At 36.1% G+C, this 19008-nt stretch overlaps 1 protein-coding gene across 2 annotated transcripts in view; it reads right to left on the bottom strand.

Annotated features, from left to right (window-relative positions):
- Window positions 1-10370: 10370 nt before the first annotated feature.
- The window catches only part of NDFIP2 (Nedd4 family interacting protein 2), a 69300-nt gene continuing 60662 nt past the window's right edge, over window positions 10371-19008 (bottom strand). For both annotated transcript variants that reach the window (XM_061133424.1, XM_061133423.1), the window contains exons 6-8: window positions 16660-16726; window positions 13869-13974; window positions 10371-11824 (exon numbers count right to left, since the gene is read on the bottom strand). In XM_061133424.1, the coding sequence (XP_060989407.1) occupies window positions 13871-13974; window positions 16660-16726 (171 nt within the window). In that variant the 3' untranslated portion in view covers window positions 10371-11824; window positions 13869-13870. The remainder of the gene's footprint in view (window positions 11825-13868; window positions 13975-16659; window positions 16727-19008) is intronic.

Genomic DNA, 19008 nt, shown 5'->3' with positions numbered 1-19008 from the left:
ATAACCAGACACTGAGACCCTTAGTGGGTTTCCTTTGTGGCTCAGCTGGTAAAGAATCCACCTGCAATGAAGGAGACCTGGGTTCGATCCCTGGGTTGGGAAGATCTCCTGGAGAAGGGAAAGGCTAGCCACTCCAGTATTCTGGCCCGGAGAATTCCATGGACAACAGTCCAGAGTGGGACATGACTGAAAGACTTTCACTTTCACTTTTGGGGGCTTCCCTGTGGTTCAGATGGTAAAAAAAAACCTGCCAGCAAGACCCTTAGTATTACCTTCCCTGTTGCCTGACTGGAGAACATGTAGTATGACCATGAGGCAGCCAAGGAAAGAAGTATAGGTTAACAATTTAGTATAGGTTAGCATTTAACATTTTAGTATAGGTTAACATTTAACATTTTGCCTCATTACACCAAAGAAAATTCTGCAGTTTCTTTTTTTAAAGAATTTTTTTAATTGATAAGGTTTTTGTTTTTATTGTTTGGTTTTTTTTGTTTGTTTGTTTTTATTGTGGGATCTTATTTCCTCAAACAGGGATCAAACTAGTGCTCTTTGTATTGGAATCGCAGAATCTTCACCACTGGACCACCTGGGGGGAATCCCTGCAATTATTTTTGCTATTTCATTTCAAAATAAATATGATAAAATACATATGGTAAAATGTATGAGATTTTCTTTTAACTTATCCTAAATAAGTGAAATGGAACACTTATTAATGTGTACTGATAAGCAGCAAATCTATTCATGAAAACCCTGAGTTATTTTCATTTTCAGTTTAATTTTGACATAATGTGAGGGTTCTTTGTTAAAGACAGGGGTGTGAATATTTCTTCGGTATATTTCCAGTAGAACAACCATACCCAACAAAGACCCAAAGTCCCAATTTGTCCAGCCAATCCAATGGATGTAGGTCAGAACTGCAAGGGTTCCGTAAGTGTCAGTCACATGCCTGGCTCTTTCTATCAAAGAACATTTACAGTTTGCACTGGGAGCTGGATATGTGGCCTCTATGGGATCAGCCTCACTCAGGCTGCCTGCATCCCGGGTTTCAATGCAGTTTAGCCCAGTGCCTCTGCACTCTTTTCCTATCAGGTTACTTTCTCCTAATTTGGATTCCAGAGTCGGGTGACTGAGGTCAGCTCCACACAATGGTGTTTCCTTAAGGGAGAGCTTGATGGGTAAGAACAATGTCTACAACTTGTCAACTCATCTCTGCCTGTGGCACTGCCAAATTTGGGGGAGTGTTTCACTTCTGTGCTCTCAATGCCAATGAATAGCTGGGCCATCCCTGGGGCTCTCTTATTCATGAGTCTTCTCCTCCCATTCTGTCAGTCAAGTGAATTTTTTGTTCAAGACGTAAGACAGAAGGCACTGCTGTAAGACTATTCAAGCTGCGATGACAGTCAGCTTGACCATTAGGGTCCCCGGAGCTGACTGAAGAGCCACAATCAGAACCTTGATCCTTTTGGCTACTGCTGAAAAAAGCTCTGAGGTCATATTCTGTACAGTTTATAGGCCATGCGTTATCACTGCTGGGCAGTGATCACAGTCATCATTTTATTATCACCTATAAGGTTACCATTAACATCTCTATAAAGAATTTTTTTCTTCAGTTGAATGTTTTCCACGTGATAAATTCCCATAAATGAAATTATTAAAACTATCACAAATAATAATTATGACAACTGTATAGAATTCAAATTTAGGTAAACTATCATTAAGAAAAAAAAGAAAACATAACTTGCCTGAAAACCTGTAGGCACTCTGCATGAGGTCGAGATCTGGGTGGAAAGTGTCAAAATGGAAAGCATATCAAGACAATGAGATTTTGATTTTTTTTCCCCAAAATATGTAATTTTAAATTTTGCTGGAATTTTTAAAAAGAGCATTGAAGTTTTCTAATATAGGGGGCACATTAGTTTCTTCTTGAAAAGGTATTTATTCTTATTCTCTAAACAGTATATAGGGAAATAACTGCTTTTCTCAGACCATTATAGCTTTTTAATGACATAGTCAATTATACTTGTATTGTTTGCTGGGGTTTCAATATTTGAAAAGTATCTAAAGAACAACAAAAAGAATTGTCAAGTACTTTGTTTTTATTGTAATGCCCTTTCTCATAAATATGCACATTTAGGGACTGTAATAATGCCTGCTCTATTAATTCAACATAATTGAATAATCATTTTTTTTCATATTTTGGTCTTCATTCATCCAGATTTGAATTTAGTTTACATCTTGTATGTAAATTCCAGAGGAAAGACAAACAATGAGAAGGAAATAACATGGAGAGTTAAGTGGCCTTGCTTTGTATGGACAAGTAATAAACATTTCCTCCATTTGTAAAACTGTCTTTTAAAAATGGATAATAGCATGAACAGTTCTAGTTGCTTACTTTAAATCAATATTTAGGTCTTTATTCCTTTTGCTTCTAAGTATCATCATGTATTACTTTGTCCTTCCTTCAACAATGAGGTAAGCTCTAGTATTGAATAGAAAGTTTTTGTTTTATCTAAAATGCTTATTTAGGTTAAAGCAGATACTATATTTCAATGCCAATGTGCCTAATTAATTTCACTCGGAAAAATCACAGTACAAAAAAGCTGTAGATGGCTGCTCTGGATGCTGGGGAGTTGTTTCTGGAGGAAGGGGTTGTGTGTGTGGTTTGGGTTTGGCTTTGGTTTTTGCTTAAGAGTTTAACGCCATTGTGTGGGGGGTGTGTTTGTGAGACAGAGAATGATTCCTACCTTGGTAAAGTTCAGATGCGAGAAATACAGGAGAAAAGTTACAAGGTAAAAGATTCTATCAGCTTGTATTTGCTAATCCGGAAGAGAGTTTTGCAAATAGGTCACTCATTAAAAGTTTATGTGGTTAAAAAAGAAGTTTATGTGGTGAATTCAGGAAGGCTCATCACTAGGAGAACAAGAGTGAAGGTTTTATAGAGCATTCTGGGTGGGCAGAAGTGTCTGCAGAACTGAAAGCTTACATAAAGTGTTGCTCCTCTTTTAAATTCAGGTCTCAGCTTTTACTATTTTAATTTTTATTGGAGTCTAGTTGCTTTAGAATGTTGTGTCAGTTTCTGATGTCCAGCAAAGTGAATCTGCTATATGTGTACATAGATCCACTCTTCTTTGGATTTCCTTTTAGGTCACCACAGAGCACTGAGTAGTTTCCTGTGAGATACAGTAGGTTCTCATTAGTTAGCTATTTCATACATTAATGCGTGCTAAGTTGCTTCGATTGTGTCTGACTCTGCAACCTTTTGTACCGTAGCCCGCCAGGCTCCTCTGTCCATGGGATTCTCCAGGCAAGAATACTGAAGCGGGTTGCGCCCTTCTTCAGGGGATCTTCCCGACCCAGGGATCGAACCTGGGTCTCCTGCATTGCAGGTGGATTCTTTACTGTCTGAGCCACTAGCGAAGCCCTATTTTGTACACACTAGTGTATCCATGCCAACTCATTGCTCTTTAAAATACTCTTCTAGCCCTTCAACGAGCATTCAGTTACTCCTTCCCCTTAAGTAAACACATCTAATTGCTGTTTTCCTTCTCAGGAAATCAAAGGGAGACAAACTCAGTTATACAACTAAACACGTTATCCATTAATCATGCACCTTTTTACTGATATATGAATGCTAAAGGGTGCTGGACCTGGGGGAGAGGAGTGATGTACTGTGAATTATTTAAGGAATTAATGGTACTTTTTATCTTCTTTACTGAAGAATGTCATTGTTTCCATCTTTAAAGATTTTCAAATGTCACCCCCAAATCTGTGGCTCATCAGCAACAATATAATACTAGAGATAGAAATGTTTAAGATTTTTTTTTTTAGAAATGTTTAAGATTTTTTAAAGCATTTTTAATTTTTTATGGACATGAGCAACTATTACTATATAATCTGCTTCCTTCTCCAATAAAAGCTAAAAACTATTCCTACCTCCAAGAATCTTGCTAGCTTTATTTTCCAGGTATTTCTGGAAAAATGTCAGCATTTACAGGCCCCATTGTACGCCTGGACTCTTTAGTCTCATGATTCAAAGTTACTACTTTAAGGTTCTCTGGGTAACAAGTTCCTTTCATTCTCTTCCCAAGCTCCCATCACCAGGGCTCTGTCTGTTTCACACAGCATCAAGTTCAAGGCTTAATAATCATAAACCTTTACCTACTTTCTTGCAACACACTGAAATAAATAACCAATGACTATAACCAGTAGGATTTTTCTCCTATCTAAATGACTTATAGGATTAAGTACTTACTTCAATAGTCACATGAAAATTTCTTGACATTTTCTTTCCTGGTTTAGATTTTAGTAACTGCACAGCTGAAATCCTTGTTATATGACAAGAGATTTTTGAATGAAACCTGCACCTTTCACGCTAAACTACGAGACTCTGGATCTTGATGAATACCTTCTGTTTTCGCTGGCTTTCTCTAGCCAGGAAAAGGAGTTGTGGCCTTGGTATTGTAGGCAGAGTAGAAACCCAGATCCCCCACTTGGACTGCTCTGATGCTCAAGAAGGGGACCTCCTCATTCCTGCTGATGAGGGAAGGGTATTTCAGCTCCTCACATGGTGTCCACTCACCCTGAGGAAGGGTGGCCTGTTATCACTGTTGGTGAAAGTCCTAACTCCCACTAGACCTCTTCTGCTTTTCAATTTTATTTATTTAGAGTAATTTGGCTGCCCCAGGTCTTAGTTGTGGTATGTGAGATCTGGTTCCCTGACCAGAGACTGAATCTCAAATCCCTGCCCTGGGAGCGAGGAGTCTTAACCGCTGGACCACCAGGGAAGTCCCAGTTATAGACATTAAAAAATAAATCCAAAACGAAGAACCCAACATTTGTAAGAGGAAGCTGGTGAAATAACCTATCCCAGAATCAGAATCAAGCCAACTTACTTTCTGATCCCTTCCCAACCAGGACTGCAGTGCACTGGCTCCCTGAGCAAAAGCCACGCGTCACCAACGATAAAGTAACAGCATCTCACGGTGAAATTCTCAGGGACTGGCTTACGGGCTTCCAAGCTTCAACCCAGGGCGATGTGTGCGTGCTTTTTCTGCCTCTACCAGCTGGATCGCTTCGCTGCTTGGCACACAGGTACCTCCCTTCCCCTCTTTGTGTGATGATGCCCCTTAAAATCAATGGTCATCTAAGCAACGTTTGCTTGAATTCCCACTTGCTTCAGAGAAGATACAAGGAACCAGTCCTGGGTGATCCTGCTGTAATCACTCTTGTCAGAGGATCTGGCAGATCAAATGCCCACACCAGGCAGGGCCCTGCTTCAAGTCCTGGAGACATCAGCTAACTCTAATTGGCAGCCTGGTCAGCAAACACACAATATAATGTCTACCTCTTTTGCATAAACCTCACGTAATCCTCAGGTACATACACACTGTGCTTCCCAACAAACAGGTGAGGAAACTGAGGCGTTGGTTAAAGGAAATGTCTGAGCTGGCATAAGGGCTGATATTTGAGTCCAGGTTTAGCCTGGTTCCAAAACCCTGTCTTTCTGTTACAGAAAGCCACCTCCCTTAATCAGCCACAGGCTCTTCAAGGATAGAGAAGGGGAGATACTAGAGAGAAAAATTACTTTTTTTTTTAAGCAAAAAAAATCAACAGATGATCAGTCCAATTCTGCTCGTGTTCCAGGAGATGGAGAAACAAACTGTCTTCTCAGCCTATTCTGTCCCAAGGCTCCCACACGACCCTGGAGACACAGCCCTGCAGAGACAGCCATGTAGTGTGTTTAAAGGCAGGAAAATCAGAAGGCTCTCAGTGAGACAGGTCAAAAAACACTAACTCCAGAAATGCTCATTAGTGCTTTAAGATCTATTTTATGTACCTTTTCCTTGCCCTGGAAAAGTCTGACTGATGTGTTGATCCTGGCATTTGTAACTTTCTATCATTAGTATACAAGGAGCTAGATATAGAGAGGAGCACACGATAAGAGAGGAATCAGCAGTACTGCTAGATCAAACTCCTTCCCATAGTTTTTCCAAACTATGTGAAGGAGATGTGCACTCATAGAGCAGATGTATTCCATTGGAACCTCTGGAAATTGAGGCTGGGGTGTTAGCTTCCCCCAAATTCTCTGTTGATTATAATGCACTGTACTGAATAACAGACTTCCCTGGTGGCTCAGATGATAAAGAATCTGCCTGAAATGCAGGAGACCCAGGTTCGATCCCTGGGTTGGGAAGATTCCCTTGGAGAAGGGCATAGCAACCCACTCCACTGTTCTTGCCTGGAGAATCCCATGGACAGAGGAGCCTGGCAGTCCATGGGGTCACAAAGAGTTGGACACAACTGAGTGACTAACACACATACTGATTAACAATTACAGCTCTAAAGAAAGGTTCCAAGAATCATTCCATCAGGAATTCACCCCTGGACATCCTGTAGAGTCAGGGAAATTTATGACTTGGTTGTCTCTTAAAAGTATGTAACTTTCAGCTGAAGATTTAAGGTGAGGATTTCCGCCATTTTGGCGAGTTACGTAGTTTTCCTGGGTCTCTCCAATGTTTACCTATTATTAAACTTTTGTTTGATTTTATCCAGTTTGGGGCGGGGGGAGTTCATTAATTAGGTAAACTGATGCTTTCCATAGTAATCATCATTTTAAAAGCCTGGATTTAAGAAGTGATATTTCACTTCCTCTCTCATCGTCTATTATATTAGGATGAGTGGTCATCAATGCTTGCTAGCAATTAATGATCTTCAGGTCTTCTCTCTGAATGAATAAAATGGCAATTAAAATTTTAGAGCCCAAATGCCACAGTTAGTAAAACCAAATCACTATGTAGGAATTTAGATGGCTGAGAAGCTAAGTTTGATGGAAAAGAAACAATGCATTTCTACACTAGGGATTCCTGCACAAGTACTGTTCTTATACCTCCACTGAAGAGTTCATACTTTCCAACAGGGTAGTTTGTTGCTTTTCACATTCTGAGAACAGAGGTTGCCCTACAGGTTTCTTCTGAGCTTTGGACAAACTTTGGTCTTACTTGTGGATCTCATGATGCTCTGGTAAAGCTACAAGATGACACAGCTTTAAGGAAGGATAACCAGTGTCACTAAAGGTAAAACACTGACTTTAAACATGAAAGAAGGAGGAATGTAATACAAATGGCTTTGTTTTGGAAGCTTGAGAGAGAGGAAAACTGCCTCCAAGGTTCTGTGAACCAGGGGCTTCCCTGGTGGCTCAGTGGTTTTTAAAAAAAAAAAAAAATCCACCTACCAATGCAGGGGACACGGGTTCAATCCCTCATCTGGGAAGATCTCACATGTCGCAGAGCAGCTAAACCCGTGCACCATGACCACTGAGCCTGTGCTCTAGCACTCGGGACCCGCAACTACTGAAGCCCGCGTGCCCCAGAGCCCCTAACTCCACAAGAGCAGCCACGGAAGCGAGGAGCCCACGTACCAACCAGAGAGCAGCCCACACAGGAACAAAGACCCAGCACAGCCAAAAACAAACAAATAAAATTCTATCTATAAACGGTCTTGTGAACCAGTATGGGACTTGGGTGTGCTATAATCTCAGCGGTTAAAGGGGCGATCACTCTATCTCTTCCTTATCTGGGGCTTCCCTGGTGGCTCAGTGGTAAAGAACCCACCTGCCACTACAGGAGACGCATGTTGGATCCCTGGGTCAGGAAGATCCCGTCGAGAAGGAAATGGCAGCCCACTCCAGTATTCTTGCCTGGAAAATCCCACAGACAGAGGAGCCGGAGAGTTACAGTCCATGGGGTGGCAAGAATTGGATGTGACTAAGCAACTATGATAACAACAACTTCCTTATTTAGCTGCTGGATTTTTCACTGGTTTCCATGAAAACCAAGTGGGGTTTTTAAAATCATATAGCTCAACCTCTCAAAATCAAACAAAAATTGAAAGCTAAGTTAAAAACATCAAGAAAAGTGAAAACAAGAAAACATACTGAGCTCTAAATAAACATTTTTCCTTTAACTTTGATGAAGTAGGGAATGAGTTTTTTTCCTTTTTTCTAACTAACTACAGGGTAGGTTGCATTTTAGGTCGTATGCCCCTGGTGGCTTAAGAGGGTTAAGTGTCTACCTGCAATGTGGGAGACCTTGGTTCGATCCCTGGGTGGTGAAGATTTCCTGGAGAAGGAAATGGTAACCCATTCCAGTACTCTTGCCTGGAAAATCCCACGGACGGAGGAGCCTGGTAGGCTACAGTCCATGGGGTCGCAAAGAGTCGGACACGGCTGAGTGACTTCACTTTCCTTTCCTTTCTTTCCCTAATGAGAATATACCCATAAGCAGGTCTGATCTATGGTGACCACTAATCTTTTGCAAAGCAGAAATAAACATAAGTTATTTGCATTTATTAAAATTAAACTGAAACCTATCTCCCAATATACAAATTACTCACTCTCCAACCTAATTCCATGCCAGTTGTTTTCCATGTAATGTAAGTTCAAGCATATGAACATTTTGGGAGGCCAAGGTGTTGCTAATATATTGTCAATCAAACTGATTTTCAAAAGGATGCATGACAGGTTCACAGTTCCACATTTACTGAACTTTATTAACAAGTAAAACACATATTAACATGTTCTATATATGGGAAAGGACATTCAATAATAAATGGCACATTATCATCTAACAGATGAACTTTATCAAGAATGAAGTTTTAAAAAATAATACACATATTTCATGACTATTTGAAGAATTAACAAAAAAACAATTTAACAGCAGTTTAAACATATAAAAGCTCACTGTTTACTATTTACCATAAATGGAATCATTTCAATACAACTTCTATTAAAAAACAAAAACAAAAAAAGGAAAAAAAAATATATGTACTATATCTTCTACAGGCCTAAAAGGTGTCTAGGCAAGGCTGTGACAACAGTAATTGACTCCTGCCCTAATACTGCAGTTCCCTCTCTCAAGGCAGTAGGTTTAGGCAGTCACTTCTCAATACAGTGGAGAGTTATATACAGGGTGATCATACAAATTCTCCTCCAAATTAGGACACTTATGAGAGAGGAGGCACAATTTAAGCTCAGGAAATAGTAATAACCAGGTCTGTTATGAGCAAACTCAGGATATATGTCACTCTAGTTAAATACAGTTACCAGATGCACTATCATTACCTTTGTGCTTTATGTGGATAGACCAGTTGGAAAAAAATTGTGGTAAATTAAGAAACCCTTTCTTCTCCAACTAGACCTTTGGAACTCCACTTTTCCTGTCATTAGCGGTTTTGCTTGAAATATTAGTGATTATTGTCTTAACAGGTTAACATTTATGATCTTCAAAGGCATGGGATACAGCTTACAGACTCAAAATAAAATATAGACTCAAAAAGAAATTATTTCTTTTCTATTAAAAAGAGATTTTCATTTTAACCAAGTATAATAGAATTTGCGTTTTAAATTCCTAAAATGTATCCTGGACACACTGTATAGAAAATGTATTTTTACTTAAATTTAGGCTTTTTTTTTTTCTCATGAAAACATAAAGATGGATTTTTCTGGTCATAATGAGCTTTTTCAAATATAACAGAAATAAGGTAATACATTTTTTTTTGTATTAGCTTCCAAGCTCCAGTTCACATTCATTCAAAAATTGTTCACAGGTACCCTAACAAGGATTCTGATTTTCAATTTATTTAAGGCAGAGTGCAAAGGCGGTTAAGTGTCTCCAAAACATAGCAGCAGCTATGCTGTCCAAGCTCACAGGAAATGAAGGGAAGTGTGTAGGATCTGATAAATCCAGGAGAGAATGCTGTTTTCGAAAAGAATATTCTGAGTCTCCTGACTGGATGATGAGATTTAAGACTACCAATGAACTCTACCAATTAAAGAGGATTAAGTAACAACACACTTGAATCTTACAGGTTTGTGGAGGAAACAATCAAAACAAAAAGTGAAGTTTTGATGTTAGGTCAACATCTACATGCATAAACCAAGTATTAAGATCACAAAAACAAAAATTTAATAAATTGATATATTGATAGATGATCTAGTAATTTTAACTTACTCTGTATCATAGCTTAATGTCATTTAAAAACTATTACAAAGTATAGGTTTATAGGAAATTAATACGCAATAAAAACTTCTAACATGAGCTCACACTTCTTATAAATAAATTCTAATTTTAATTAATTTCCAATTCAGGCAACTAAATCAAATATTTTGTTTTCTTTATCCCAGTCTATTGTTAAAGGGTACCTTAATCAATAATCAAGGGTTCAAGATACTTTAATCAATAATAAAAAGGTTATGCAGGGGGGGAGAATAAATGATGGAAACAAAAAATAGGAAGCTCAGAAAAACAAAATGGCATGTTTAATTTACCAAAGACAATGAAGTAAATGAGAAAACACAGAGAAATACAAAAAAGTTATAAAGCATAATAAATTTTATTTTTTCAGAAGTGGAAAATGACCCTGAATAGTTTTAAATGTATCTTTTAGTAGCTGGTGTCTAATAATAAACAAGCAATCTATTTTAAATGTTCTATATAGTTGTATTAACTGCTTTTTAAGTTTAAAAGGTAATTTTTAATGTTGGCATTCAAAAGCAAAGATATAACTGAAAAGAAGACAGATGAACCATAAAATGATTTGCAGAATGTAGTAGCTTATGAATGCAAAATAGATTCCAGTTGTAATAATACATATTCATATACACTCTCGCAACACACTCACACCCCTATACTCCACAGACACACTTCCATAACTTGAAAACAAATATTTCATGTATCTCGATTCAGGAAATGATTTTTACAAGTTAACCTTACAATCAGAAAGCAAGAAGATATTAAAAGCACAAGTTTTTATTTGCTAAGCTAAACATCTAAAGGAAAAAAATATTACAATGATACTGAAAGATATTTTTATTGGTATTTTAAAAGGCAAAATGCAAACGAGAATATCTTATTCAGAAAATTATCTTTCAAAAATGTCTTAAATAAATATAATATCTAATACAATCTCTTCCTCTAAGAATCTATAAGATGGACAATGCTAAAAACCAAGCTTCTCATTTGAGAATCCCCAAAGTTAGCATGTCCCTTTAAAAAAAAAGAAAAGATTTTCTTATAAAGGAAATGTGGCATACCCACGTTTTCTAAAATTTGTCCTAAAACTATCTTTAACATCGAAATTTTCTAAATATATTAAGTCCACTTAAATTAAAATTAAGGAAAAGATACCTAGATACAATTTCTAAGAAAACAATGCAGAAAGTAATTTACGCATGGTTTGCATGGTTATTTACAGAAAGTTTCGCTAAATAATGATATAACTATCATGTTCGAAAGTCTGACAAATCCCTTCTAATAATCAGCACTGCAGGCTTCAAAAAAACTTTATATATAACAAAGAATGTTTCCTGTGAAGAGTTATTAGATAAATCTGAGAGCCAGAAACTAAAGCATCTGACATGGTTAATAATTTCATGTTTATTATACTGAATGTCAGGTCAGAAGTCAATGGCATTTACATGCTGGAAGACTGTTTATCACTCAACTCTTTCAATTATATCAAACACTGATTAATCAAATGTGACTGGACTTGACTGCTAGAACTGTATGGTTTCTTTCAAGTATATGCAAATCTTTTGAATGGGCACATATGCAACTGTGCAAAACCAATGAAACATAAATATTTAAAAGAATGAACAGAAATGGCTTTTAAGCATAAACCACTCTGTCATTCAATTTTGAAGCTCTATCTTTTCTTCACTAATTTGTCTTCTGTGTTTAGTAGTCTTCTATCCTATTAAAGTTGCAGGTTTACAGATGATCTGGAAATTTCACATTGATGTAAGAAAGGAATGTCTGGTTGATGCAGTCTAGGGACAGAGAGAGAATTAGTCTTAAAATGTATTAAGTTGCAATTATCCAAATGATAGTACAATGAAAACCCATTTTATAGTATGACATCAAGAACATAATAGCCTTTTGGTAAGAATGACATGAAGTAGCCCAGATCAAAATATATTCTAAAGTAACCTTCTAAAGGAGAGCATCTAAAAAATATTTACATTATATTTTAAACTCCTGAAAAGGCAAACAAGATAATCACACTGAATATTCACAGAATATCATTTAAATTAGTAAAATTACAAACTCTTAAGGTCACTGTAGACAAGTTAAAGAGAAAATGTGACATCTTCAAGGGGAAGGAAGAAACCTTAATGGAAAATTTTAAAATAATACTTAAGTACAATCCAGAAATGCAACTGCAATCATCTTCAGCAGAATTAAGTAAATTATGTTAGCTTATATAACAGTCATATAAGCATAAAATTTAAGCAAGCAAATCACAAACCATATAATTTATGGTATACTTAATCATAGCAACCTTGAAACATCTTGTACTTGGAGACACATCAGGAAGTTAAGTGTTTTAGTAGACCTTTGGCTTACGCAGTTCAAATACTTGAAAAGTTCAAAACAATGAAGTGTATAGTACTTGCTTTTAAAGTACTACAGCGAGGTATGAGGTCTCTTCACTGAAGATCTACTAGCCGCACAATAAATGCATGCCTGTACTATACACAGAGCCTCCAGAAACTTACTTGATAACTAGTAAGACAATCTCTGCTCATTTCTTTATTTTTCCATTTATTCAAGTTATAGCCTTCATTGTTGATATAAACTGGTACATGTTAAGAAAACAGTAACAGAGCTATTTTCTTTGCACAATCTTTACTCCTTGATCCAGTTTGTTAAGATCAGTGCATGGCATTGCTTACAACAGCCAAAACATGGAAGCAACCTAAATGTCCACTGAAAGAGGAATGGATGAAGAAGATGTGGTACGTATACACAATGGACTATTACTCAGCCATTAAAAAGAATGCCATTTGCAGCAACATGGATGGACGCAGAGATTGTCATACTGAGTGGAGTAAGTCAGAGAAGGAGTAATATCATATGACATCTCTTCTATGGTTGCCAGGGGGAAGGGACAGTTAAGGAGTTTGGGATGGACAGGAACACACTGCTATATTTAAAATGGATGAGCAACAAGGACCTACTGTATAACACAGGGAACTCTGCTCATTGTTGGGTAGCAGGCTGGATGGGAGGGCAGTTTGCGGGATAATGGACACATATATGTTAGCTGTCCACCTGAAGTTATCACGACATTTTTAATCAGCTAAACCTCAACAAATCATAAAGTTTAAAAAAAAAAAAAGATCAGTGTATGGCAAATTGCTTTTCAGTCACAGATTTGGTTTTTTATTTGTCTGTTTTAGCCTGCAGATATCTGTGTGAAATTCACACTGATGCAAAATGTCCATTCTTTCTGTGTAAGTGCTTTGTCATATTCTGTTTTTCAAGCCTTTAGATGCTGAGCTGGTGGTTACTTCATGTACAACCTGTAGCCAAGCTCTAAACAGAAATTTAAAGGTCTGATTTAAAGTTTTAGTTTACTCATAATGTGTTTTTTTAAAAACTAAAATGTAATGAAATTCAATTTTTTAAATTGAAGTTATCTTAAAAGTTTGCAATTTTTAAAATTTCAATACTGTTAACAGTATTCAAAATCTATTAAAAATGCTAAATTTGAGTAAACAACATGAGTACACATTAAGCTTTAATATGCATGGGGTGAAGGGCTTCCTTGGTGGCTCAGTGGTAAAGTAATCCATCTGCCAATACAGGAAACAAGGGTTTGATCCCTGGGTTGGGAAGATCTCCTGGAGGAGGAAATGACAACTCACTCCAGTATTTTTATTTGGAAAATTCCATGGACAGAGGAGCCTGGAGATCTATAGTCCATGGGGTCTCAAAAGAGTCAGACACAACTTAGTGACTAAACAACAAATGCATGGGGTGAATCTGAATACAAAGGGAATAAACAGTTAATATATTAATATTTCTTACCTCTATAATAAGAAGAAATACCTTGTTCTATGAGCAGCTGCCATACTTTCAGACATGTTTCTGACTTTTAGATAATTAACAAATCCTCTGAAGAAAAGAAGCAGGCCTGAGGAGGTTGAAATATATGGATATATTATGCTCTTACAACTAGAAAGGGGACATGATAAATATGAAATAGACAATTACAAACAAGGTCCTCTTGGTCGAAGGAATTTACTGTGTAGGATTCCATTCAATCCACATTTTACACTATAATGGTAGCTCTATTGTAAGGAAATATAATAAAATTTAACTGCTACCTCCAAATTCTTTCAATTTGTTAAGCCTAGATGTATCTAAAGTAAAGCAAATCTAGCCATCAAAGTCCTAACTTACACAAAAACACACACTTACAAAAGTATTTTTTTAACAAGGAAAGCTACCTAATGTGTTTAAACTGATTCAACTCATAGAAACCCCATTTTACATGAAAGTTTTAAATCACTATAATGATTAAGCAAACTAAGACATATTTACTGATATAAAGTATTCAACAGAGAACATATGCAGTATATGTAATTGCTAACAATTGTAGGATAAAACCAGTAATAAGCCTGTCTGGCCAGATCAGGTGCCTGTCATCTGCAAAATCTATATTTAGAGATACGTGCATTACATAAATAATTCAATTATTAGTTATTTCCAAGTAATAACAGTAGATTAATTTATAATAAAAAAATTTGAGAAAAATCAATACAGGAGACTTTGCAAGTAGGCACTCTAGTGAGTTCTTGGATGATTTGAGATACAGCTTCTATTTTAGTGTTCTCCTCTATAAAACAGTATTTTTAAATAATAACCATTTACATCAGAAATATCTTTAGTAATTGATAAAACAAAGCCTGTGAAATGTCTCAAAGTTTCAGATGAAAAATATCAGCTAAGTGTCAAAAGCATCACCATTATTAGTGAAGTCTTTGATGTACTTAAGCATACAATTCTAAGGGAAATATTTATTAACTCTAGTAAATTTTTAACCAGGTAATAAGGGGGTGAGGTGGAGTTGGGGCAAGAAGCAGATGATACGTATTTAGGGAACTTTCCTCACCAGGAGGACAAGCCTGCCAGTTTAAATTCAAAGTCTCAAATGAAATTTATAACCCAATTCTAAGACAATAATCGAAGCCCTAAAATAAGAAGCATGGTTACAATAAATTAGAGACAGAAGACAGAAGAGCGACACAAATAATGACTTAAAACAAGTGGTATAAATTTCACCCAAATCTGATCCCATCTGCTTCCCATATCCTCTTTTCCCTGTGTGACTCCCACTCTGAATTCCGCCCTTCTGCCCTTCCAGATGCTGTTCAAAGATAATGACATTGTGATCCAAACATAAAAGTATTACTGGAAAATATAAACCAAAATTATTTGTGAAATCCCTTCTGTAGTCTATGAAGCTGCTGTTGCTAAGACCTATTTTGCTCTGCTCAGGCATTTTCCAAAATTAGCCAATTCCCACCTAGAAACCAATCAAGCAGCAGCTATGGTTTCTCAGCGTTCTGGGGTGTGCGCAGCATTCTTCTGGGTATGTGACAGCAACATTCCCATCACGGATTAAGCTTTCACATTCCCCTAAATGCTAGATTATGGCTCTGATGAGGAACTGGGGCTGTGCCTGCATTCTACTGTGTTCCATGGTTCCCTTCATAAGACTCTTCAATCCCCTAATAATATTTATAAGCAACTATCTCACTCAATGTGCTTAAACACCTAAAAGACATTATAAATTTTTTCACTTTTGAGTAAGAAACTCAGTCAAGCACAGAATCAGTCAGAAAACAATTAACAAGACAAAAAAAACTGGTTAAACTTTTGTCCAATCAGACTCCCCAACAAAATCACAAGAGATATACAAATAATTGAAATAATTTCACTATAATTATCAGAGAAAGAATCTAGGCTCTTTAGTGACCTTTGCTGACCACTAAGATTTTGTTTCCTGAAAAATCCTACAGATAAAACAGCAGGACTAAATAAAAATGCCAGGAGAACACTGCCACCTACTGAAGTGCTGTTTTCCAGTACAAGTAATTTACTACAGAAATGTGGACTCTTAAACCTAAAGAGAAACAACACGTATTTTTCATGTTGGTAAATAAATTTGAACTGTGGATTACAAGTATAATGTGATTTTAAGATTAACTTAATTATCATACATCTAAAGAGGAAAACACAAAGAAACACAGATTGGAAATCCATAAAATTCATCAATATTAATACATGATACGCCTGGTAAGAAGAAAACTCAACAGAAGCACTGTGATCATTAAGCATGAACCCTTCCCTTACGCCTGACTGATTAATGATTAATGCAGAGTGCACTTCAAAAGTGTAAAGAATGTTTCAATGATCCAAAAATAAAAGAATAGGTAGAATATCCAACTAGCCTCCTCTCAACATTTCCTACGATCATTAAAAGAAAATCACGCATGTCTATTTTCCAAAATAAATGCTGAAGGCAATTATTTTTTAATCATCTTATTATTTTCAAGTTTAGCAGTGTTCAGTTACCATTCAACCACTGATTCTTTAAATTGACAGGCTCTGAATTTTAAATCAGAAACCAGAGTGTTACGTAAAACTATCTGGATAGCCAAGATGACGTGTGTTTGGATATGAGAATTTTTCAACAGAAAATTTTTCTTTCATGTAAATAACACAGTATACTTACATCTTACAATTTTAGGAAATACCAAAGTTAAACTAAATGCAAATTAGTCATACTGAAATGCATTAAGAATAAACTTACCAAGTACAAGAAATATCCACCAAAGCCAGTATTGTCCATTGAAATATCCAGTAAAATAATCAGAAAACTATGGGATGAACATAAATATATTTACTGTATTTATGGATCTAAATTTGAAAATCATAGATTAACCTCAGTTTCAGAAATAATACAAATAATCGTCAGCACATAAAACAGCACAAAAAGAAAGAGAGAAAAGAAAAAAATTACAAAGTTATTTGAGAAAAAAAAACTTTGAGAAGTTTTTTATCAGCAAACAAACTTATGCAAAATATTTAAGAAATAAAAATCAGTTTCAAACTGCCTGTAAGGAAGAAAGATAAGTGCTATGTAACCAAATCCAACGTTTTTCTCATTAAAGAGTTCACATGTCAGTTCTTTTCTCATCATCTCCCAAAGCCACAACTACCATCCCAAACACACTACAGCAACCCGCTGCTTTAGATATTAACACCAAAAGCCACATTAGTTTAATCTTATCAGATGGGGATGTTCTGCTGACCTCTAAAAAGAAGAGCTTTTGACCTTCTGCACACCCCCTACTGTTAATCACTGCCAAGAATACTAGGCACATAAAGACCCCCAACTCATTAGAGTCTTTTTTATTTTCAAACTAGATGCTCCAGCATTCATTTCCCAACAGTGAGCTGAGAACAGCTAAATGAACCCTAAAGTGGCATTTCAACAGTTCCTACTAGTGGCCGTGGTAGACAGTGTTTAAATTCTCCGTGAAATGAGAATGTGAACAGACAGATGGAAGGCAGGGTTTGATGACACTGAACACAGGTATCTTTGCCTTGATTTGATTGTGGACTTGACGATTTATTATTTTTTACAAGTTTTCTTTGTAAATCTGTCTCATTTTCCTGTTTGTTTTATCTACTCTGTTTCTACCAGTCTCCAACCTGAATTTAACCAAAAATGAGTTTGTTAAAAGCATGTTTGTCCTCAGATGTATGCACGTTTGTCCTCAGATGTATCTATTTCCAAATTTGTAAGTAATTATTTCCAACTTTTCATTGGTAATTTCCACAAAAGATTAAAAAAAAAAAATCTTACAGGTTTGGTAAGAACAAAAACACTTACAAACTGTAAAATAATGTTACTGTGTGGGAAAGCACATCCACTAAAGGGTATCTAAATGTTTCTTAAAGCTTTTAAAATATTTTCCCAGGAAGTATATATAATACATGAACCATGATCTAAGTTCTCAGCTTTGAGTCTGAGAAATTTCAAAAAATACAGATTTCAAAGTACCATTATAGATACAAAGCCCATGTATTCCTACACCTTTAAAATATGTACAATGAAAGAAGAATAGGAAAACTGTGAAAATACAGCTTAAATAAGGTAGGACAGCTGCATTACTTTTTAATCAAATGATTAATAAGAAACAAAAGGCTTTCATATAGGTTTTAGAGATTATAAGAACAAAAGGAATAAAGAACTAAAACCATACATTTTTACCTTTCTAATTCTTAGATACCTTAAAATATATTTAATATATAATATCCCCAACAAGAGGCAACCAGAAAAGAACAATGTAATTCTTCACCAGAAGTACCAACCTGCAGCTGTTCTTTATCTGTTCCCACGTAAAGAATATAACTATCTTCATTTTGAAGTCAAAGGGAAAAACTCATTATATAAAAAGAATAAACTAATAAGCTTCGGGGCTCATTAGTAAGTTTTCAAACGTGTTTCAAAATACTAAAAAAATCAGAGGGCTCAGTCAAGTTGTGTTTGGGGTTTTTTTAATAACTCATATTTAGTAGTCAACCACAGGCTGCAAGAAATCAAATTTTGGAAAATAAATTAACCAACCGAATTCAATAAGAATTTATCTGATTTAAATTTTTGAAATAATTATGATTTTGTTAATATGACACCAGTATTTTGTTTACTTCCTGTCTGCTTTTAAAAGGAATTGTCAGCTTTTAACAAAATATATATGCAATTTTAAACAAATAATAAAAACATTAAAAGCCCTGGAGAAAATCTTGGGCTAAACATATTTACAGTAAATGTGAGGCTCACAGCAATTCAAAAACAAAAAGAAAAGCAGCAATGTGATTTATAAATTACTTATTATCTAATAAAAGGAAATGCCAGGCTTTTAGGAAAAAACCTTTCCCTCAGCACTGAACTTCAAGGAGAATTTATTGCTTGGAGCATTGTAACAAAAGTCAAAGTACAGTCAAAGTTACAGAGGCAGTACAAAATTAGGAAAGCAGGCACCGAACGGAAGTCAAGCTAGATTCTAATCCACAAACTGTGGGACACTCAACAAGCTATTAGACTTTTTATTCTGTTTCATCATCAATAAAATGGGTAGCCTGTCTCCAGCAT

The sequence above is a fragment of the Dama dama genome, chromosome 30 (assembly GCF_033118175.1).
Source record: "Dama dama isolate Ldn47 chromosome 30, ASM3311817v1, whole genome shotgun sequence".
Taxonomy (NCBI): Eukaryota; Metazoa; Chordata; class Mammalia; order Artiodactyla; family Cervidae; genus Dama; species Dama dama.
The sequence above is the reverse complement of the archived record's forward strand: the minus strand, read 5'-3'. Positions and strand labels throughout refer to the sequence as shown.